Genomic DNA, 21,879 nt, shown 5'->3' with positions numbered 1-21,879 from the left:
TTCTCCAACTCTTCTAACTTCTTCCTAAGTTCAGCAATGTTGTCCTCATGAAGTTTAATCTTCCTTAATATACCTTCTCTATCTAATGGTTGCTTTATCTTTCTAAACTGAACTCTACCATCCTTCATAGTATGAACGTAAAAACCTTCTGGAACCGCTCCTGATTTAATGTATTCTACCAAAAATTTTTGTTTCATTGCTTCAGTGACTTTAGTCGTCATTTTACTCTAAATAAAATGTTCAAATAAAATAAAACTAACATTATTTTTTCAGTAAGGAAACGCAGGAGTTTTACGATTTATTTGAGGAGTAGGTTCTGGTTTAAATGTTGGAGTCGGTTTAGGAGTTGACTTTTGAACAGGAGTTTGTACTTCCATAGGTTCAGGAGTCATTGAAGGTGTTGTTTGTGAAGGCGTTGGTTTTGACGTTGGTTTTGGCGATGGTGTCGGAGTTTGTTCAAATTCAGCTACTTCAGTATTATTTACAACATTTGCTTTATTTCTTTTCAACATCATTACTGCTCCTGCTGTAGCTAGCAAACCTAGTGGGAGACCATATTTTATATAAGGACTTGACCAAATGCTATTTTTGACAGGAGCTGGTGGAACACCTAACCTTGGTGAGACTGCTCTTTGCCATTGTGCAGCTCGTAAGAAATATTCAATAGGTGCTCCATAATCGTTTGGTAAAGTTTGTTTTATAGATGGTGAAGGTTCACGAGAGCTTGATGAAGAACTCATTTATAAGCTTTAAAAATAAACGTTCATCCTTTATTCCTCACTGTCGTCCGTGGCTAAGTTATAGTCGTCAAGTCTTATTATTGGTATGCCTGACTGTCTTACTTGTATTGCAAAGCAACAATCCCTCATAAATCCAATAAGTGGCTTTGGTACGTTTTCAGTTGCTAGTTCAATAGGTCCTTTAACAGACAATTTGTATGTTATTGGAGCAGTAGATGTTTGACCTTGCTGGAAGCAAAAGTCCACTTCTGTTGGAAAACCACATAAGAAATGTGTGTTGTCATAGCTATCCCATTTATGTTCCACACTACCATCATCCACCAATGACCTCATAACATCTTCATTAAATCCTATCATATCATTGTTTGTATTGCAAGCGTTCGCAACCATTTCATAAAATACAGGTCCATATGATTTTTCAGGTTCTGCAGGCATATTTCCATAAGCTCCCATGGAAAGCTGAAGATATTTAAACTTAGGGTTCTCAAAATTAACATAATAGTTGTCTTTCTTTCTAAATAGTGCCCAAATACTTTTAACATTAATAGGCGTATAAGCTGCTGTAAATGTTGCACTTGAACTATCTGTATTCTTTGAGAATGAACCATCCATAGGAATCCAATCCATAACTTTAACAGGAAAACTAAAGCCTCGTTTGTATAATGTTCTACAAGTTCTGTATAAATGTTAGGGTCTAAAGAGAATGACTTTGGATGAATGAAACATTCATTAAAATCCATCTTTGTTCGAAATAGTTGCTGGTTTACAGTTGTAATAGTAACTGTTCCACTAGCTTCTACTGCCTTCGTTATCATAGTGAATGGTTCATTCCATGGAACAAATTTATTTGTCGGTGGATTTGAATCTGAAGCAAATGCAACTTTAAGAGTTGGATTGAAAGCAATGATATCATTTACAGATATAGATGTGCATTGTAAGGCGTCGCTACTGAACTTTACTTTAAGCTGAATGTTTCCTGCAAAAGCTGGAATAAATCGAATAGCTTCTAATGGAAGGAATCTTCTAACAGGAATTCTTAAACGAAGCTTAAAATCAAATGATTTTCCTGCTGTAATTGGACCACTAACAATTTGTCCTGTTCTGCATGTTCCAGAATGACTCCATACATCTTCATGTCGAGTCTTTGAAAAAACATCTACTTTCTTTATTTGTTCGGTAGTTTGTGAGTTTGAAGTTATATATGCTTCTTCTCTTGCGTTGTCTTGAGAATATACGATACGACCATTTGCAAGGATTTGATATCCAGCAACTGCATAGAAAGCGTCATCGAAACCAATCCAAAATCCTGGTGGGTTTGTTTTATTGGAACCTGAACCAATTTCTTTATCTACAATAAATTGACCTTCCATTTTATACGTAATGAATGTATTGTAAAGGTCCAACATATTTTCACCAGGAGGTGAGAGATTGAATGTTACCCATGTGTTATCTTTAGCAGTTCCAGGTTGTGATGGAATCTTTGCGTCAGAATATTTTCTATTAGTGTCACCAATTTGAACTGCATTGTCTATGATATCGAAATATGAGCGAATCTGATGAATATGCTCTGCTGGAGTAAATTCGTTTAGCTGTTCGTTCTGCATGTATTTACTTCAGATAAAAATATCTATTTACTTCATTATTCTCACTCTTCTTCTTGGCATTCGTGGTGGAAGTTGTTTCTTGACATTTTCAATGAACTGTACATTCTCTTTTGTCTCAACTTCTTTCACTGGCGGGTCAGGGTTCTTTGACTCGGTTTGCTTTTCAATGAAATTCACGAACTTTGCAATAAGCTCTTGGTTCGTTATTGAAAGAACATCTGGCTTCTTTTCTTCTTGTTCTATTGACTTTTCAGTTTGAACAGAAGGTTTTATATGGGCTTCGTGGACTTCACCCTTGCCATGCACCTTAATGTTGTCGCTCTCTGTATTCGCTAATGGAACCTTTCTTTTTCTTACGTATATTTTACCATCTTTACTCTGACTTACGTAATAGAAAGGATGTTGTATTCCTCTGGCGTCATTTAATATAATAGACTCTCGTTCTGATTTTGACAAGCTCATTTTACATCGGTTAAAGTTTTAATTTAGTTTTTTATCTACAGTCAAATGACTCAGACAAGTCATATGGACAAGACCCAAGGGGTCATAGATGTTGAAGCATTGAAGAAAGAAATTCGTGAGCAAATTTTATCCGAACTGAAGGAACAAAAACAAGAACAAAAGCCAGAGAGACCAAAGAGAAAACTTAGTGAAAAACAACTAGCTGCATTAGCTGCTGGAAGACAGAAGAACCCACGTTTGCTGGCGAAAAAAGCTAGAGAAGAAGCAAAAGCAAAGGAAGAACAAAAAGCAAAGGAAGCTGAAGCAAAGAAAGAGTAAATGGTTTATTTTTATCCAAACTAAATGTATAGACAAATACCTTTATCTGTTGCGTTCAGTAGTGAAAACCCTGACGTCAAAATAAAGGGGAACAGAGTAACGTTTAAGTTTCCAACAGACTGGATTGTGAACATAAATGAAGAGAAGTACATTGGCATAACATCTATGTATATAACACGTGCTTTCAGAAAGGTTGACTTTATACTTCAAGTCGAGATAGAAAATGACGAACAGTCTTTAAGCGCCCAAAACATTCACATATACAAATACTTTAAAGACGATACAACATTGTTGCAATGTATGATTTCATTTAATGAGATGTTCGAGAAAAAGTTCAACATTGAAGTACAAACTTTACAGCCTTTACGTGAGTTTCTTGCACAACTGAAGGAAGGTAGTCAGCCACAACTTATAGACTTTCATTATGAATTTAATGAAAATGAAGATGGAACTCATGACTGTCAATTCATTGTATTCTCACCATTCAATGAAGTCGCTAAAAAGAAAAAAATCCATTACGTATAAGATTTCAAATCTCTGAACCAAGTGATGATTTTAAGAATGTTTTCAATTATGATGCAATGCTTCCGAGGAAAAATGAATTTTCAAAGATTGTAACACCTGGCATTTGGGATAGAAAGCAAGCAATACTTTACTCTAATATAGCCAAAGGCGTTGAAAATGAGTTCATTGGTCATACAAGAACTTCACCACTTCCTAACCCTAAATACTATAAATTAACTGGCTTCAATCGTGAGTTTTGGATAGACATGTTCTCCACTCATGACCATAAATGTCCAGTGTTCTTGCCTCCAGATGGGAAGGACTGTCTCTACATTGAAGCACAACTCTTAAACTCTACCATCGCAGTATTGTAAAATCTACGCTAGCTTTATTTTTATCACGAATGACCTCATTGCTGACAAAAATAAGCCGCTAGCGGCAAGGGCGAAGCCTATGACCTCATTCATGACCTCATTGCTGACAAAAATAAGCCGCTAGCGGCAAGGGCGAAGCCCATGACCTCAGAACTTCAACTTACGAATAAAGCTTGTTTTAGTCGTTATTGAAAAGTTGAACTTTTCAGCAAAGCAAGGTTGACATGACTTACATAAGTCGAATGCAATCTCTTGACCATCATAAAGTGCTTTGTAAAGTTTCATTAAACTGAACTCAGAGTCTTTGTCATATGTTCCAACAGGTATGTGAATGTTCTTATCTTCATTGTAATAGCATTGTATAGCTTCAGGAAACATTTCATTAGCGGTTAAAGCAATAACATCTTGCTTCACGCCTTTCATTCTGCAGTGAAATGCAACTTCATTTAAATCGTTAGTGAGTAAGTCTATGTAGGTCTTCTTTCCACAGAAAATACTTTTATAAGCTAAACTTTGTTTTCCAGGTGTTATTTCTGCAAAGTCGCTATGAAATTGACCAAGGTTCTTTCCTATAAGTTCGCGACCATATCTCTTCTTAAACTCTGCTGCAAGCTTTGGTATGTCTTCATTATATAAGTGCATACTGTCGGTATCCTGGTAAAATATTTGAAGTCCCATATCTTCAGCAGTACAGAATACTTCATTCATAATACGTTTTGACATAGACAGAATATTAACACCAAGTGGACAGAAGTTAAAGTGTCTGCAAATGCTTTTCGTTAGCTTGAAAATAGTTTTATCTGAACCATCCAAACCTTCGAACTTCACTATATGGTTGTAATTTCTTATAGCATATCTTATAGCATCTTTGTCATTTACTATGGTTATTTTTGACTCAATAGGAGATAGAATAGTTTTGCCATAAATGCTGTTCAGAATGAGTTTTATAATTTCTTGTAAGGGGTTTCCTTCTTTCTTATACTTTAACCTTAACTCAAACAACTTCTTTACTTCATCTCTTATTCTCATATCTCTGTTTCCATCGTAATAGTATCCTTGCAACACTTCACATTTGACACATTGATATTTTATGAGGTCTTGTAATGTTATATGGTCAACATACATGAGACAGCAAGTGTTTGAACTTCTTGGAACGTTAAGTTCTGGATTTAGTTCAGGGTCGCAAACTATTAAATGAAAGTGTCTGGGTATACCAATCTCTGTTATCTTAATGAGAACAAAGAAGCCAGACATAAACTTTTCACCAATGGGTTCCTTTTGGTCATCATCGAATAAATGTCTCATGAGATACTCTGTGCTTAACATTTCTTCCTTCAATACTTTTGGAATTCCTTCTAAAGTATAAAGTCTTGCTATAGCTGAAGGATATAATGAAACAGTGTCGAAGTCAGCAATGAGTTTCTTTTTGCTCTTTTGTTTCATGTTATCTGACAACATACATCTTCCACCTTGAATGCATCTCGAAATAAATTCTCTTGGTTTATTTGAGAGGTCATAAAGATTTCCATTCGGGAAGTATACTCTGTTCTCAAACAATTTGTTAGCAATAGAACAAATACTAACGTAGTCATAAACGTTTAAATCAAACTCTTTCAATAAGTCATTGCGGAACTTTACAAAACCTTCTCTTAAAATTCTTACATCTTGTTTGCAGTAAAACGTGCTATATTTTTCTAAGTCGAAGTGGTTTTCATCTATTCTGCAACCTTTGATGGAATCTATGTTTTTCATGAATGTATCTGCATCATGGATAAACTTACATGCTTCAGAAATGACACCAGTTCTGTTGTCATTTGCTAACAAAACACTGCTGTAGTAGTTATATGGAAATACTTCTTTCGGTCCTGTTTGTAAGTTAAACATAGCAGGAAATAGTTTAAGCTTCTTATTTATAACACTGTAAGAGTCTTTTATAATAATTGCCCGTCCTTTATATAAACCAGTTATTTGCATTGTTCGTGAACCTTTAATGATGGGAGTTCCTTTCACTTCTGTCATGTGTCTTAAGATGAAGTTTATGTCATAACTGAGGTTGTGGAAATATATTAAACTCTTGTCAGGAAGTCTTTCCAAAAATTCTGTTGCACAGTTTTGACCCCAAATGCTTTCACTCACTGAACCATCTTCACTGTCATAACAGATGTTAAAAGCTTTATGAAAGCCATCTGTACTACACTCAAAGTCAGCAAAGAAAACGTGCTCAGGAATGAATTTACATTTAGCTTTATTTACTTCTTTTGACTCTGCTTTCTTCTTCAGTTGTACACAATACTTTGGAGCATATGTCAAATCTTTAAATGGTGCAAGGTTCTGTTTATATAAGTCAGTAGTATATGTGAAAAGTTCTCCATAAGAAATAGGTTCGAAATATTTGCACTCCCACAATGTTTTCATAACATCCCATAGCGGTGTTGTTCTATCATAACGAACTACATATTTATCTTCTCTCTTTGTATAAATCTTCATCTGTTTCTCAATGTTCATTCCACCACACTCCTTCAAGATTTCTATATAGTTTCGAATGAAGTATGTTGTCATTGGTAATCTTTCATTTAGCATGTAGTGGTCTTCAACAAGAAGTAAGTCAATAGTTCTAACAGTTTCGCATTCTTTTGGTATATATCTCTTTATTTCATTATGTCTTGAGTCATTGAAATAACCAATGGTAACATTAAATGCTATACCTGTTGAATCGGAAATTTCTTGTACTTTACTTTGAGGAAAGTCTCTAACACGAATGACTTCTCTCATGTGGTCAATAGTTTCTTCATTTACTCCAGCCTGAATGCAAGCATAAACGAAACAATTGTCCTCTGTCATAAGTGTTGCAGTTCTTTTGTTCAGTTCATTGAAGATTTGGTAGCGTTCAAGATTTATAGGTAATGTGCAAAGATACTTCCAGAACTGACCGCTTCTCTTCTTATAAAACTTCTTTTCACCATTATCTTTCCAAAAGCTTTCTATAAGTGCTGGGTTTCCTGTTTGCTTAAGAGCTTCCAAAATGGCTTTCTGGTCATTTGTCAGTGTGCTTTCATCTCTATATGGTCTCTTTTTTGGTTTGCCTTTCTTTACATCTGACATCGTTAAGCCTTCATATTCTGTTAAATCATACATCTTTATTTCGGTAAGATTCTTTATGTTTGTCAAGAAGAAGTCATAGTGCATTTCAACAATACCTGCAGCATTTGCTTCTATCTCTGATATAAAGTTCTCCTTCAAGAGCTGATGTAGTAATGTTCCAATATTATTGAGGTTTAACGTAGAACATTCATACTTTCCACCAAGTTTATAACATACCATCCATCTCTGTTGCGAGTTTATTTTAATTTTCTCTAAGAGTCTCATGAAAACCTTACCGAAATGTTTGTGTAAGTAGTCTCTGTTTGGTTCATCTAAAGCTTCGATGTTAAAGTCAATGAGTCTATTGCCTGACTTCACATTTCTCTTCCTATTCTCTTCATCTTTCTTTAACCATCTCTCACCTTCTTTTGGTTTGTCGTCAATGGAACGAATGACATCGTTAGCTTTGCGAACTTGTTCTATAGCACTTTTAAACATCTCTCTTCTCTGTTGTTTCAGTGTGTCATCTCTCTTTCGTGTTTCACCAACGTTTGCATTTGTTATGTCAAACATCTCTCTTCTTACTTCATGAGGTATGAACGTCTATGATATAAGTCAATAGCAATGTCATTTAAAGGAAATGCTCTTGCATGGACTTCGTCCTCGCCGCGTTGCGGCTTTATGAACTCATGAATTCTATCATAACTTATTGCACCATTATAGTCTTTAATGAAGTCAGCGAGTGCTTTTTTGTTTGTTGCGTAATGCTTTGCAACATCTATATTAGCTTCTGTAGAAGTTGTTTTATTTCCGAGTGTTCTAACTTAGACAACTTCCGATACATCTTTAGTAGGAAATAAAAAAAATATTTTTGAAAAAATTAGATTAGATTTTTTTAAGTTATTTTTCAAAATAATTTAATATTTTTATTTTAATGAAACCATGCAAGATTGCAAGTTCTTTTCATACAATGCTCTCGCTACTGCCATCAAGAATGAGTTCAATAATGCTTCAAACGTTAATGTTATCTTTAACAAGAGTTTGTGAAAGAATCTAAGTTTGGTCAGTATGTCAGACCATTAGCTATCGTCATTGACCGCAAACGTTATACTTCACAAGAGTTAGCAGTAGTTTTGAAACAAAAGGGTTTCTTCGTGAATGTCAAAGATACACACTATACTGTTCATAAAGAACTCCAACATTGACTTCTTCAGTATTGCTATGAATCTTTCCGAACAGAAAGAATATAAGAAGGGTGAAACATCTGTGAAATATTATCCTTCATCTCTGAAGACAATAACGAACAAAGATGTTATACAAAAGTTCTTACCAAAGGTTGAAGAAGCTTCAATTGACATTGACGAAGGAAGTGAAATGGTTGAAGAAATTGACCCTGAAGCTATTTAACCAAAAATATATTTTTGGTGAAGAGGTGAGATATCACCTAGCCGCTTTGCGGCTCTGACCCTTTGGGTCTGTTTTTTCACCTCATTCTCTCTTCGTTAATGTTGTCGTGACTTCTTCGTTAATGTTGTCGTGACTTCATTCTTCCTCTTTGAAGTTATCGAAATATTCTGTTATTTTTTTCCTTCAGTAATGTTAAGTCTTCTTTGAAGGTAAGTATTGTGCAACCTTTGATGTCATAGTGTGTTTGAGGAAGAGTATTTTTGACAATTTTTTTATTTGCTCATTCGGTGTCATTGAAATCGGTAAGTTTTCACGATAGAACCAGTTTCTGTCAGATTTATATATTTTAGCAAGGTCGTAAAAGCTTTTGTTGTTTCTTCTGACTAAATGCAACATAACCATATCTCTATCTTCTTCTTTCTCCAACTCTTCAGTATAAATCATATACTTATAACTCTTTTCCTTTCCTTTTGGTACTGAACGTGGTATTCTTTTCTGTATGCTTTTGTCTTTGGATTCAATGACTTCATCTTTTGCTTGAAGTTTCTTTTCCATCTCTCCACGTTCTGCTTTATATAGTTCATCTAACATCATGAAAATATAACAAGCATAACGAGGTGAAGCCCACATTGCTACAGCATTTACTAAAAGTCTATGAACATAATAACCTTTCAAACCAGGAGCCAAATTCTTGCGATTTTCGAATGGAATCTCTTCCCTCGGTTTTCCGAGGAAGCAATCATATGAGGAAATTCTTTCTAAAAGTTCTTTAGCTGTTGGTTTTCAAAACCAATGATATGCTTGCTTTGTAGAACGAAGAGCGTTCATTATACTTTGCATTTGATACATATCATCTTTGACTGAACGAATGAGTCTCAATTGTTTGTTATATTGTATGTATTCGTATTCTTCATTTAATGGCTTCAATGAAACGATAGCAGTTGTTGTGTTCTCTAATGTTGACATTACTGTTCTTACATACAGGATAAAAAAATAAATAAAATAAAAACTAACTTTATTTTTTCTGAGATAAACACTATTTCTTCACAACATTAAATTTTATCCTGTATGAAATGACTTTAAAAAGATTATTGACTGACTTCGAATACTATCTCATTGACGCACTGACAGACCCTCAAAACTGTGTTGAAAGTTCTTTAAGCTTTAAGATTGAAGGTACGACGCATTTTGTCTTCACTTACGTATTGAAAGAATATGACCGTTATCATAACGAAGTGAATCAAACACTAATAAAATTTGTAGATAAAAAATTGGTTAACATGAATATTTTAAACGTGAAGACCCAAACACTGCTGGAGATGATGAAGAATACAGACAAGTTATTGAAAAAAATAACGCAAGATTAGATGCAATAGAAAAGAAGTTTAATGAATGTCTTACAAACACGTATGAATATCTTATGCAGTGGGAAGCCAGATGGAAATAAATTTACGTCAAATATGCAATTTATAAAATCTTATGTCGACAGGCTACGTAGCACAGTGGTCTAAGGTGGTGTTATGGAGGGGTCAGGGTCTGTGGTTCGAACCGCGACAGCGCCGTATTTTCTTATTTTCTTTATTTGTCTTGTTTGTCGTGAATAAAAAGTGTCATAAAAGTGCTCTATCTTCCACGGGAATAAATAAAAAATTTACTTTATTTCTTCTTTATTTCTTTGTTCCCGTGGAAGAAGGGTTTTGCTGTTTTTTCTCAGCCGAAATCAATGATTTTTTCATTTTTGGAATCCTTAGCGAATGAGGAATCTTTTCTCTCGTGGAAGCTTTGACCTAAAATATAATTTAGGTGAAGAGGTGAGATGTCACCTGTTTTCTCACCTCTTTTTCACCCTCGTGACCTCTTTTCATAACTTCTTCGTAAATGCTTTGTCATAACTTCTTCGTAAATGCTTTGTCATAACTTCTTCGTAAATGCTTTGTCATAACTTCTTCGTAAATGCTTTGTCATAACTTCTTCGTAAATGAGTGTAAATGACCAAAAATATATTATAGGTGAAGAGGTGAGATGTCACCTCTTTTTTCACCTAATTTCTCACCTCTTGAATTTTCATGAATTTCCTTAAGATAGAAAAATAACGTTAGTTTTATTTTTATTTATTTTTTTATTTTGTATGTAAAGATATGATTTCAACAATCGGCACAACAACAATTCAAGCCGCGAACGGCGGGACTCTGTCCACAACAACTTCACCAAACTCATTAGTCATGAATCCAACATCTATGTTAGTAGAGATGAAAAGCTTCATTCCTTCTTCATATACTTTCGAAACAAAAATCCAGAAGATAAAGCAAGAACTTTTAACAAGTAATTTAGACTGTAGTGCGAAAGATGAAACAAATGAACAGTATCTTTATGAAATGCAGGACATTATTGACCATTTACCTAAACTACCTGAAATTCAGCATCAAAAACTAACTATTCCTGAATTCGATGAAATAGAAGTGAAACCAACTGACTCAGTAGAAATAAAGAAGTTCATTCGAAAGGTAAACTATGAGTTTCTAGGATTTCATTGCAACCATAAGGTTATGGACAAAGATTGCGACATGGTATATAAGAATGTTTCTGACATATATAAATCCGGGGAGTTTAAGACCTACGATAACTTTGTTTCGTTAGTTGCTGAATGTGTATGGCAGATAAGAGATAAAGATAGAAGAGGTAAAATATGGAACGAACAGATAAGACCAACTGCTTTTGAGTTAAAGAAAACCATTGACGCCTTAGTTGTTTTAGCAGGTAAGGTTTCAGAATATAACGCAAAAATGAATCCGCAATGTTCTAAATGTAAAGCAGCAATTAAGGAAATATAACTACTCCGTCAAAGAGATAGAAAGAATGCGAAACGACTATGCAGACTTAAAGAAAGAAGCAGAAAAGCCAGCAGAAAATAAAATGGACATGTTAGCATTTCTGAACAAAAACTATCCAACTGCTGACGATTTCCTTCTATCTGACGTCAAGAAGAAATATAAAGAAACTTTCGGCATTGTTAAAACTTTTGACATACTGACAGAAGAAATAGAAGCTACGAAATTGTTTAGGATTTCAAATATACATCGTACAATTCATGTAAAACGCTTGTGAAAAACTGGGGTGAGAAAACAGGTGAGAAAACGGGTGACATCTCACCTCTTCACCTATAATATATTTTTACTGAATTCAATAAAAATAAATGGTTCATTTACTCACAATATTTTTGTACAAAACGACCCCAAACTTTTAACTTCTTTTCTGCAGCTTCAAATGCTATCTTAGCGAGTTCATATTCTCTAAATTCTCTCTTTAAATCTTCTTGTTCCCATTGGTCTAGTTCGTATGGAGAATCTCTATAACCATAATATATCTCACGTTCATGTTCTAATTGTTTTTCACACATTTTTCCAACTTCTTCTTCGAACAAAGGTTTAGCATTCTCCACTGTATCTTCGAGTTCTTCTTCATCTAACTTCTCATGAACTTTCTTGTCTATGGAGTCCATAATTTTTCCAACTGCTATGCAATATTTTGGAGAAGCCCACATTGCTATATAGTTTATAAGTCTTGGGTCTACATACGTTCCTCTAACCTGTTTGATTTCATCAGGAATTCCTGCATGAATTTTGTATAAAAAGCAACCGCCGGAATTCGGACTGTTGCTATATTCTTCACAAAATGCCTTATAATACTCTTCCCAGGACTTATTTTCCAACAACTTTCTAAAGTCTTTCCTAAACTGCTGACACATATTTGTTGCATTAATGTAACCATCCTTGTCTCTACGTAAGACTTCAATACCGTTATAAGTGCATTTTGTGAATGTTTCGCCATTATATTTGTTAGTGAATGTTTTTGCTTCGACTGACATTTCTGTTCTTACATACAAAATAAAAAAATAAATAAAAATAAAACTAATTTTATTTTTTCTATCTTAAGGAAATTCATGACAAATTCAAGACCCTTTGGGTCTCGCCGCTTAGCGGCTGAGGGTGAGAAAACAGGTGAAAAAACGGGTGACATCTCACCTCTTCACCTAAACATGGGCTTCGCCCTTGCCGCTAGCGGCTTATTTTTGGTGTAAATTTATGACAAAAATAAATGGTACCATTAATAATACATGACTGTTCTCATTCATGTCTGATTTACATCCAACGAAAAAGTTTAGAAGAATTTTCTTATTCTTTCTGGCATGTTTTTATCTTTCCAGTACTCCCGCTCTAATGGTCCCAGATGAGTTGGTTTAGATTCTCTCAAGTTCTTAGATGGTATAACATCTTCAACGCCTCCTTCATATCTTACTTTATAAGTGTCATCGTTTATGTTGTAGTCAAGTATTTCAATAACCACTCCTCGCTTTGCTTCGTCAATGGTTTCAGCAAGTTTGCCATTACTACTTTCGACTAATTTATGTCGAGGGTAAAATGCTATGGAGTCGTCAGCAGCTTTTATAAGATATCCATTACCTTGCGTAGAGTCTACGATATAATAATTTCGACTTAACCTTAAACGTTTCTTTGTCAATGGTTTGTCGTCAAGAACTACACGAACTTTTGTACCAGGAATGAGAGTAAATTGTGTTGAATTTCTGATATTTTGTGTTTGGCTTCGTTTCTTTTGTATATACTTTTCTTCTTGTTGTTGTGTCATTGAATTTGGTGTATGTCCTGTTGTAGAATGTGTTGAGGAATTATATACTTCGAGAAAATGTTTCATTGTTTCTTCGGTAAAGTCTCGCTCTTGATTTAAATCTCTGAGAGTCCTTATGAAGCGGTTAATGATACCGAGTATGTTATGGTTATGGTCTTCAGTAGTGTAGTGAGTTATGTTATGCTTAATGAGAAATTCTGTGATTTCGTTGCTGAGGTATGCACCGTCTTGGTCTGATGTTAAAATACTTGGGCTATGTTCTGCTACAAACTTTTGTAAAACTCTTAACACTTCATGAGTTCCTTTATTTCTCATTATATACGCATATGCTTTACGAGTGTTAACATTTATGAAGATGAGGAATGGTTTATGACCACATTTTCTGCTTTGAATGAGAGTGTCAAATTGGTATGCGTCAGGAGTGTTGGAGTAAATTGGTAAAAAGTAGTCGTAAGGATTTATTTTTGTTTGATGTACAACATTTTTGTCAAAGAACCTTTTCACTTCAGCTCTGTTAGTAAATCCCGAACTCTTTGCAGCTTCATTGAACTTCTTAAATGACCTCCATGGATGTTGTTCGAATACTTCTTTCAAGCTCATTTATGTAAAGTTAAAGATTTTATTCTAGGCTCAAGCGCGTTCATTGAACGCGGTACCATGCAAATACAGTCACAAATGGTGGCATATAATCTTCACCCGAGCCTGTTGGATTTGTTGTGAAAGTGTGTGAATGATTTCCTGCGGTTCCACAGAAAATACCTGCGCTTGAATCTACTGGGTCACTTGAAATATCATATCTATGCATTCCCTGTCTATCCGAACCTGCTGCAAGATTTGTATAACCTCTTTTTGTTATTGAATGTGAATGACTACCTGTTGTGTTTGTAGTTCCTGTATGAGTGTGCGGTGGAAGGTTTGCTTCAGTAATTTTCTTCGAACCACCTGTTTGCTTTGAAGAGTTCGCACAGTATAAGAATTTATCTACAATCTGCTCCCACGTACCGAAACCCAGAACTGTTGCTGGATTTATTGAGTTCATTGACGTATAAATAGAGCCTGCAGGATATAATGTTTGAAGTATTTCAGTCTTTAATGTTTGAAGCTCTGTTTTGTCAGCCTTCTTGTCATATAAATCTTGAGCAGTGAATTTAATATTATGTTCATCCTTCATGACATAAACATCTTTACATCTAATGTTTCTCATCGTCGTTATGTTTTCCTCCGATGTTAAACCTTGTGGAAAGTTAGGAGGTTTACAATATAATACATCCCCATCAGGTTCTTCAACCGTTCCTTCAATACTTTCTATAGCAACAGTTGTAAAACTTGTATGTGTATGGTTCTTGTCTGCTTTCTTCTCTAACATTGCTGGTAGTTCATGGGTTTCAAAGTTTCTGGCATGACCTTCAATGTTCATACATTTACTATTTAAGGAGTTTAGTGTATCTTTTACGCTTGTACTTGGATTTTCTAATGGTGCACTTGAACCAAGGGTATAGTTCAATATTATGTCGTCTGCTCTAACAGTAGTGAAGGATTTATGTGTATGGTTCTTGTCGGCTTTACTGTCTAATGTAGCTTGAAGTTCATTTATATCGGAGATGTTGTGTTTATGAGATTTCAAAACTTTGTTCATTGCTTCGAGTTCAACTTTGTCAGCTTTACTTTTAATAGCATCTTCAAACGTTATTTTTGACTTAACTCTCAAAGTAAATCTTGGTTCAACTAATACACCTTTAACAGAGAAAGTAGAGGCATAAATTTCATCGTTATAACTAAATGCTTCTGGTGCTTTACCCGTGTCATACTGTACAGTACAGCTTATGTCATAACCTTTAGCACGAATGTATTTATATCTTCTTTCATTGGGGTCTTCCGTCTTCACTTCATCACTTCGTGTTAAATATCCATGGTAGTCCGTTATAATCTGTTCGTCTGAAGTTATATAATGAACGTGGTTCTTGACTTTATCACTCAGAGCTAAAAGCTCATTTTTGTTTGCTTTTTCGGCTAATTTCTCATTAACATCATTCACTTCTAATTCAACTCTTCCGCCAGAACTCTTATTATCATTAATCTTTTTCATTAATTCGGTAATTACGTCATAAAGACTATATTCTGTTTTCGGTTTTGTAAATAATGAGTCAAAATTTCTTTTCATCATTACATCGCTGACATTAATGATATCACCAATTCCTTTTTCATTTATTCTCTTCATTAATTCTGCAATAATGACGAATATATAATCTGTTAATTTATTCTCTTCATCGAGGGTTATAGAATGTTTTGAAATTGAATCATTAACTCCTCTAAATAAATCAATAACTTCAGGATACACGTTTTTAATGTCTTGAATAACCCGACCAGTATCCTCGCCACTATGTGGCTCTGAGCCCGTTGGGCTCTGTTGTTCATGTTCTTCGTTCCCGTCGTTACGTGGTTTTATATCTCTAACCATCATCAACGCAGCCATAACCGGAGGGTTTGTTGCTACCTGTTCGAAAATCCGTCCGTTATGTATGGTATATCTAAATAATTTCTTTGTGTTTGTTAAAACATTTGAAACAAGTCTTTTAAAACCATCTACAAAATTTCCTGTTTCACCTAATGTTCTTGCAGCATTTACAAGCTCACCCATTCCCGCTTTTGACCCCAAAAACGTCCATATTGCATTTATTTCACTCTGTATAGTTGTCCATTCAGCGAAACTAACACCCGCATTCGCTAAGCTGAAAATGAAATTCAGTGGATCGAACTTAATTCCACCTTCTTTTTCAATTTCAACGAACTCACTAACATGAGATTTTAAATATTCTTTCGTTAAAATTGTTTTCCCCGATGTTATGTCATTAACGAAACTATCACCGTCAAAAGTTAACGAATTCAATTTCGTCGTTGATGCTTTTATTTCATACACCGCTTTATCGATAGTTTTTGGCTCACCTTCTTTAGAAGCATATGAAACATTAATGAATGAATTATATGTATTCGTGAATGAATTAAAATCAATGATTTTCATTAATGACGCCTTTAATGATTCATTAACTGTTGAATCCCTTAAAGTAATTAATGAACTGTCATGGGCTTCGCCCTGGTCGCTTCGGTCTGAAAGACCTTCAGGACTCAAAGAGTCCGTTTGCGACTTTATGAAAGGTACACTGCAAACCGTCGAGTTTGGATCAAATGCTGTAGTTGGTGCAGGAATATTAATGATATAAGTCATTAAATCATTAAGTGACGTAAATAATGTTGTCGTTTTTGATTTAATTTCTTTAGCATCTGTTATATATGGTAATTTTATTTCTGTAGTTTCTGAATTAAAGATATTCGCTAAAATGTTTTGTAAACTGTTTTGAACAGCTGTGTAAACCGTTGAATTCGGAACTCTTACGATTTCACCATCCTTAATAAAAGGCATTGTACATGGCGTAGTGCTTGGGTCAAATCTTTCGGGATTATAATTCAACATATATTCTAACGCTTCATAACAGACTATATATACTGTTGTGTCGTTCTTCATGACAACTTCACCATTTACAATGAATGGCATAGTGCATGGAGTTAAAATGGGGTCAAACTTTTCATAGTCCTTCCATGTTATGTATTTCTCGGTATTTCCATCACTGATAACAATATATTTGTCAGTAAGTGTGAGAGAGTATTGACCAAAATATAAACGTTTAGCTCTGTCAGCTTCATACGCATATGCAGCTATACTCATATTTTAATGAGAATAAAATGTTGTTCTATTTGCAAAGTACAGACCCAAACGAATACGGGACAGTAAAACTACAAACAAACTTAGGTCTACAGAATGAGCCACTTGCATTCAGAATGGTTGACTTTAATACTATGCTTCATTCGTTATAACTGACGAAACAGATTTCATGGAGCTTGAAATAGATGGAAAGAAGCACGAAATAAGATTTCACAATAATGTAGAATATAAGATGGAAACATTAGCTGGAGTGTTAAATGCTCTCATAAATACTACAATAAACAAGGATAACGAGAAAACTTAATGAATGTTAAACTTATTGCAGGAGTTTTGAAGTTCAGTTATGCGAAGAGTTAAGATAACACGAATGAGTCATAGAGTTCAACTTCTTTGGGAGCATACCATATGACATTTCCTTTGAAAAGTGTTGACAAAACGATTGAGATGAAATCTGTTCCATACGTATGTTATGGCAATTGTTTGTACATTGAGTCTAAAATAGCTAATGTCACAGGCATTTCAGGAGTTAATAGTAAAGGTTCAGTAGAATATAAATCCTTCTGTTATGAAGTAAATTCAATGTTCATTCCAAACGTTCCTGTCATAGCAACTCATTTAGGTAAATGGGTTCGCATTAGTCCTCATAATTTGAAAGACATGCAATTCAGACTAGTTGACTTTCAAGGAGAGCCTGTAGAACTGAAGGCACCAGTGCGAATGACTGTTGAAGTAGACTTTTTAGAAAATATTAAATGCAACAGCTTACAAGAGAACTCAGAGCTAAAAATATAAAGTATGAATGTTATGTATTAGGTCATGAACTTTGGTTGTTGCTGTTTGATGAAACAAATGAGTTAGTTATGTCAGTCAAGAGAACAGAAAAAGGCGTCAAAGGCGCCGAGCGCAAAGCGCTATATTGTGTTAGTGAAAACTGCACCAAGTCAATAAGATTAGGTTTGCATTATGAAGATGAGTTCGATACTGTTGAAGAAGTTTTGAATAGATATTACAAATTGCTAACTTGAAATTTTTTTGACTAACGGCGCAAAGCGCCAAGATGGGCTCAAAGAGCCCTCCTGACTGCTTTAATTTACTAAAACATATTTCAAGCAAAGTTTATATTCTGTTGAAAGTTTTGTATACTCGTTCGAATATTTATACTTAAACTCAACTCCTGTAGTTCCTGGTGTTTCAATGATGCGGATGTTACCTATTTTCATGAATGGTGGCGTTTGACCACAGCATTCGATTTCAGGGTCGAGATAGTCAATGACACATTGTTTCCCTGTTATTCGTGAGATAACATTTTCAAGGTCCTCCTTTGTTAGAATTATTTGGTTCTTGCTTATAAGATTTGTCAAAAGCTTCTTATCGTCTTTGAGTAAGATAGTTTGGTATAACTGAAGAAGGTAATGGTCTACGTTATCTGAAGGATTTGTTTGAACATTTGTGTAAGGGTTGTCGTTGGCTTCTCTTGAAAGAATTTGGTCCAGTGGTGGATACTCTAACTTAACATCTGATGTAGCGTTAGCGTTTGAAGCTGAGTTTAAATTCACGGCGCCATGCGCCAAGATGGGCTCTTTGAGCCCTCCCGACTTAAGTTCTGGTTCTTTTTCTTTCAAACACTCCGAACTATAGTTCTTTATGACAATATTGTTTGTCGTTCGTGAGTCAACATTTGATGTTGGTTCAATTGGAACATTAACGGCACCAGCTAAGATGGATTTGCTTCTCATTTCATATAGAATAAAAACCTTTTATATGTATGAAATGAACAATATACTCGACAAGGGTTTGAATGTAAAGCTAACGAATGAAAATATTGTTGAATTCACTGAGACAGGAGCTGTGTATAAAGATGTAGAACTACTGAACAAAAGAGCTAAGGGAAGAAGCAGGAATATGAACAAAGGGTGGAAGCCTATAAAAATTTATGTCAATGATGGCTCAGGAGGTTCAAACATAAAGTATGCAGAAAGTTATAGAGTTTATGCTCTCAAAGGTGAAAAGCCTTCATTTAAGAACAGCTATTCTAACACATATCCTCAAAAGCTAACGGATGGGGAAGTGGATGATATGAATGACAGCAAAAATATTAACAGAAATGGCGACAGAGATGCATGGAATTTGTTTACCATCAGTCAATTGAAGGTTAAACTTTAAAACAATGTTGGTCGTTCCCATGGAATATTTTTGACTTTAATGGTATTAGTCATGATATGAATCTCAAGGTATGAACGAGGAGAGATGAGAGACTTATATGCTTCCCAAATTTCTTCAAAAGGTAATGTTATACCTGACTGTTTCCAAATGAGTTCAATGTCATACGTGAGAAACCTTGAAAGATAACGAAGTCAGTTATGAGACGTTTTATGTTTAAAGCAAGAAAACGCCATGTTTGCATAAGTATTGCTACAGTTAATGGTAATGTCTGACTTTAGTAATGATGTTAGCTAATGGTGAGTCAGGCTTTGACACTAAACCTTTTCCGGCGAAGTCGTCGCAAACGAGCAGAGTGTTTGAAGGATACTTTTTGAAGGGGTATTTTGAAAGTTTTGACAGAATGTAGTTTGTAAGTCGTTTCATATCGTAAACTCCTGAGTACTGACGTAAGTGGTGTTTGTCAATAATTCTTTCCATCTCTTCTGAAGTCTTTTGCATTCCTGACTGTATAAATTCAACGATGGCATAATATTTCCTCTTACGTCGAACGTAACGTTGAAGAAATTCAATGAGTTCACTGTCTGGAACTTTAACGACAGAGGCTTGAACTTTTGACATAAATGTTTTCGCTGTTGAGTCCATAGAGTCTGAAGTTGCTGATATAATGATTTGGTCATAATATGAGTCATTTCCTAAACGCTCTGTTATGAGTATATGACGAATGATTAAATGTCTTACCTGAACCCATCTTTCCACAATAGAAATACACACCATTTGAACAGAATTCATAATCTTTGCTGAAAGGAAGAATGAGAGAAGAGTTAAGTTTGTCTGTAGTTTCATTCATGTCTTCATCTACGTCATGTATTAAATGCTTCATTTTATCTCCATTAAAAATGCAAGTCAGAAATATTCAGAACATAGCACCGAGTCTAACTGACAAGAGTATAAAGATATACTATGAACATGTTATGATGAAACCAACCAAAATTCAAGAAAGTCAGTATACTTATGAATATCCAAGACACTGGGTAGAGTATGTAGGAGGTGAGAAAGCTATTGAAATAAGACAAGTTAGAAGTATTCCAGCAGGAAGGACAATATTATTGAAGAACTTTAATGTTTTGAGGTATAATGATGAAACAAAGAAGCAAGATAGTTTTCCCATTGCTGTGTATGTGAACCTAGACACAGGAGATGACATGAAAGTTTTTAACACAAAGCTTCAAACGGTAGTGAGAGAACAACTGACTGCGGAAGGGCATCCATTACCTTCAGAAGTTAGCATAGCATATAATTTTGAAACAAACTCAATAGATTTTAAAGTCGTCTCTGCAAAGAAGTCAGGTTTTACATTTAATGAAGCAGATGTATATTCGAATGAAAACTTCAAAGCTATTGCATGGTTAGATAATGACGATTGCTTTAAGAAAATATTTAAATTCAGTGACTCAACGATGTCAATAGATGACCTTCGTGGAATGTTACCATCGATGTTTACAGTAGAAGGTTCAGCAGGATTGCTTACAAGATTGTCAATTGGTGGTATTTGGTCTCGTGAGAACATTGTTATAAAATCCAGTATAAGTGAATTTGCTGAAGAATCTATATTATGTCTTTCAAACTATATGTATTCGCCGCCGAAGCATTATAGTATAACAAACTTTGTCAGTAAGTTTAACATAAGACTTGTCGAACCTTCTTCAATGAAAGATGTTGTGCTACCTAAAGATGGAAAGGATGGACTCATTATTGAGATGATTTTAATAGCATATTAAATGAGCTTGTTCTTGAAGGTCATTCATGATGAAATAACTGTTGTAGAAGATGTTAGCAATTGTTCAGACATTTTATTGAGAATAGATGATATAAGAAATAAGTTAGATAGACCGCAAAGCGGTGAGGGCGAAGCATGTGAGAATGTTTATGTTTCATTGACTTTCTCCAGTAAAGAGAACTTTTATGAGATAATATTGAAGAGAGATGATTTTAATATGGTGTAAATGGTAGCTTGGGCAGCTTTAGGCGCAATGGGAACAAAAGCATTAGCATTTGGAGCAAAAGCACTTGGAGCTTATGACGCAGTAAATAAAATGAGTGGAGGAAGGGTTTCGAAGACATTAGATGCAAATAAAGGGAAGATTGGAGGCTGGGTTGCAAAGAAGTTAAGATTAAATAAAATAGGGCTCATAAATAAAGCATCCAATTTGGTTGCGACTGAGTCAGAAAATGCTTTAGGAAAGGACGATGAGTTTGCAAAACATGCAAAAGACTTTAATGACCAGATGAAAGGTGAAACAATGCATTTAAATAGAGTCGATGGAACTCTTCCTCCACCAGTAGTTCTTCCGTATGGTCCCTATGGAATGTATGGAAACCCTTACGAAAGACCATTTGACCCATTGACTGGTGGAAGTAACTGGTATCATTACGGACGAAGAAGAAAGACAGTCAAGTTGGAGACAGACGTGAAGAAAGCAACTAAAAAGAAACCAAGGAAGAGAGTTATAAAGCAATGAATTCATGAGGTGAAAAAAGAGGTGAAAAAAGAGGTGAGATTTCACCACTTCACCTAAATTTATTTTTGCGCTATGTTTTCATACGTGTGAGGGTGGTGATATCATTAATTTTTAAGTTTATTTTTATATTTACTGAAAATTTTTATTTGGATGTAAATGACGAAAACTATTGAGATAACAAACTACAACGGTCATGAGTTCAAGAATTTGTTCTTCGTTCCTCGTGAAAATACATTCTATCAGATACGAGGGAGAAAGGGTAAAGTTAGTTTGAGCGTTTATGAAGGAATGAAGAATGGAAAGTTTATACAAGCATACGATACAAACGGTAAACGTGTTTCATTA

The 21,879-nt window shown here is 34.8% G+C and overlaps 14 protein-coding genes and 3 pseudogenes across 17 annotated transcripts, besides 1 other annotated feature; 8 read left to right on the top strand and 9 right to left on the bottom strand.

The window, feature by feature from the left end:
- Nucleotides 1-21,879: part of a mobile genetic element that runs on past both edges of the window.
- TVAGG3_0903160 (repellent protein 1 family) lies at nt 270-740 on the bottom strand (the record flags this gene model as incomplete). The annotated part of the gene is made up of 1 exon (XM_001311719.2): nt 270-740. The coding sequence occupies one exon, from the start codon at nt 738-740 to the stop codon at nt 270-272; it is 471 nt and encodes a 156-aa protein (XP_001311720.2).
- On the bottom strand, nt 771-1,193 carry TVAGG3_0903150 (uncharacterized protein; the record flags this gene model as incomplete). Its single annotated transcript, XM_051251428.1, has 1 exon — nt 771-1,193. The coding sequence occupies one exon, from the start codon at nt 1,191-1,193 to the stop codon at nt 771-773; it is 423 nt and encodes a 140-aa protein (XP_051077002.1).
- TVAGG3_0903140 (uncharacterized protein) lies at nt 2,372-2,806 on the bottom strand (the record flags this gene model as incomplete). The annotated part of the gene is made up of 1 exon (XM_001311720.1): nt 2,372-2,806. One exon carries the CDS (start codon nt 2,804-2,806, stop codon nt 2,372-2,374), a length of 435 nt encoding a protein of 144 aa, XP_001311721.1.
- TVAGG3_0903130 (uncharacterized protein) lies at nt 2,852-3,124 on the top strand (the record flags this gene model as incomplete). The annotated part of the gene is made up of 1 exon (XM_001311721.2): nt 2,852-3,124. The coding sequence occupies one exon, from the start codon at nt 2,852-2,854 to the stop codon at nt 3,122-3,124; it is 273 nt and encodes a 90-aa protein (XP_001311722.1).
- TVAGG3_0903120 (uncharacterized protein) lies at nt 3,706-4,002 on the top strand (the record flags this gene model as incomplete). The annotated part of the gene is made up of 1 exon (XM_051251427.1): nt 3,706-4,002. The coding sequence occupies one exon, from the start codon at nt 3,706-3,708 to the stop codon at nt 4,000-4,002; it is 297 nt and encodes a 98-aa protein (XP_051077001.1).
- TVAGG3_0903110 (organellar and viral DNA polymerase type B) lies at nt 4,150-4,710 on the bottom strand (the record flags this gene model as incomplete). Its single annotated transcript, XM_051251426.1, has 1 exon — nt 4,150-4,710. The coding sequence occupies one exon, from the start codon at nt 4,708-4,710 to the stop codon at nt 4,150-4,152; it is 561 nt and encodes a 186-aa protein (XP_051077000.1).
- TVAGG3_0903100 (organellar and viral DNA polymerase type B) lies at nt 5,806-7,188 on the bottom strand (the record flags this gene model as incomplete). Its single annotated transcript, XM_051251425.1, has 1 exon — nt 5,806-7,188. A coding segment is annotated over one exon (1,383 nt), but the record flags the coding sequence as incomplete, so codon positions are not given.
- On the top strand, nt 8,305-8,490 carry TVAGG3_0903090 (uncharacterized protein; the record flags this gene model as incomplete). The annotated part of the gene is made up of 1 exon (XM_051251424.1): nt 8,305-8,490. The coding sequence occupies one exon, from the start codon at nt 8,305-8,307 to the stop codon at nt 8,488-8,490; it is 186 nt and encodes a 61-aa protein (XP_051076998.1).
- On the top strand, nt 10,629-11,380 carry TVAGG3_0903080 (annotated as a pseudogene). The gene has a single exon. A coding segment is annotated over exon 1 (752 nt).
- Nucleotides 11,693-12,355, bottom strand: TVAGG3_0903070 (uncharacterized protein; the record flags this gene model as incomplete). The annotated part of the gene is made up of 1 exon (XM_051251423.1): nt 11,693-12,355. The coding sequence occupies one exon, from the start codon at nt 12,353-12,355 to the stop codon at nt 11,693-11,695; it is 663 nt and encodes a 220-aa protein (XP_051076997.1).
- Nucleotides 12,649-13,449, bottom strand: TVAGG3_0903060 (integrase core domain containing protein family; the record flags this gene model as incomplete). Its single annotated transcript, XM_051251422.1, has 1 exon — nt 12,649-13,449. One exon carries the CDS (start codon nt 13,447-13,449, stop codon nt 12,649-12,651), a length of 801 nt encoding a protein of 266 aa, XP_051076996.1.
- On the bottom strand, nt 14,198-15,352 carry TVAGG3_0903050 (keratin-associated protein family; the record flags this gene model as incomplete). The annotated part of the gene is made up of 1 exon (XM_051251421.1): nt 14,198-15,352. A coding segment is annotated over one exon (1,155 nt), but the record flags the coding sequence as incomplete, so codon positions are not given.
- TVAGG3_0903040 lies at nt 16,099-16,352 on the top strand (annotated as a pseudogene). Its single transcript has one exon. A coding segment is annotated over exon 1 (254 nt).
- TVAGG3_0903030 lies at nt 16,873-17,644 on the top strand (annotated as a pseudogene). The gene has a single exon. A coding segment is annotated over exon 1 (772 nt).
- TVAGG3_0903020 (uncharacterized protein) lies at nt 17,938-18,588 on the bottom strand (the record flags this gene model as incomplete). The annotated part of the gene is made up of 1 exon (XM_051251420.1): nt 17,938-18,588. One exon carries the CDS (start codon nt 18,586-18,588, stop codon nt 17,938-17,940), a length of 651 nt encoding a protein of 216 aa, XP_051076994.1.
- Nucleotides 18,614-19,015, top strand: TVAGG3_0903010 (uncharacterized protein; the record flags this gene model as incomplete). Its single annotated transcript, XM_001583332.2, has 1 exon — nt 18,614-19,015. The coding sequence occupies one exon, from the start codon at nt 18,614-18,616 to the stop codon at nt 19,013-19,015; it is 402 nt and encodes a 133-aa protein (XP_001583382.2).
- On the top strand, nt 19,861-20,793 carry TVAGG3_0903000 (uncharacterized protein; the record flags this gene model as incomplete). The annotated part of the gene is made up of 1 exon (XM_051251419.1): nt 19,861-20,793. One exon carries the CDS (start codon nt 19,861-19,863, stop codon nt 20,791-20,793), a length of 933 nt encoding a protein of 310 aa, XP_051076993.1.

This window comes from Trichomonas vaginalis, chromosome I, assembly GCF_026262505.1.
Source record: "Trichomonas vaginalis G3 chromosome I, whole genome shotgun sequence".
Lineage (NCBI taxonomy): Eukaryota > Parabasalia > Trichomonadida > Trichomonadidae > Trichomonas > Trichomonas vaginalis.
This window is presented reverse-complemented; position numbering and strand designations above follow the sequence as displayed.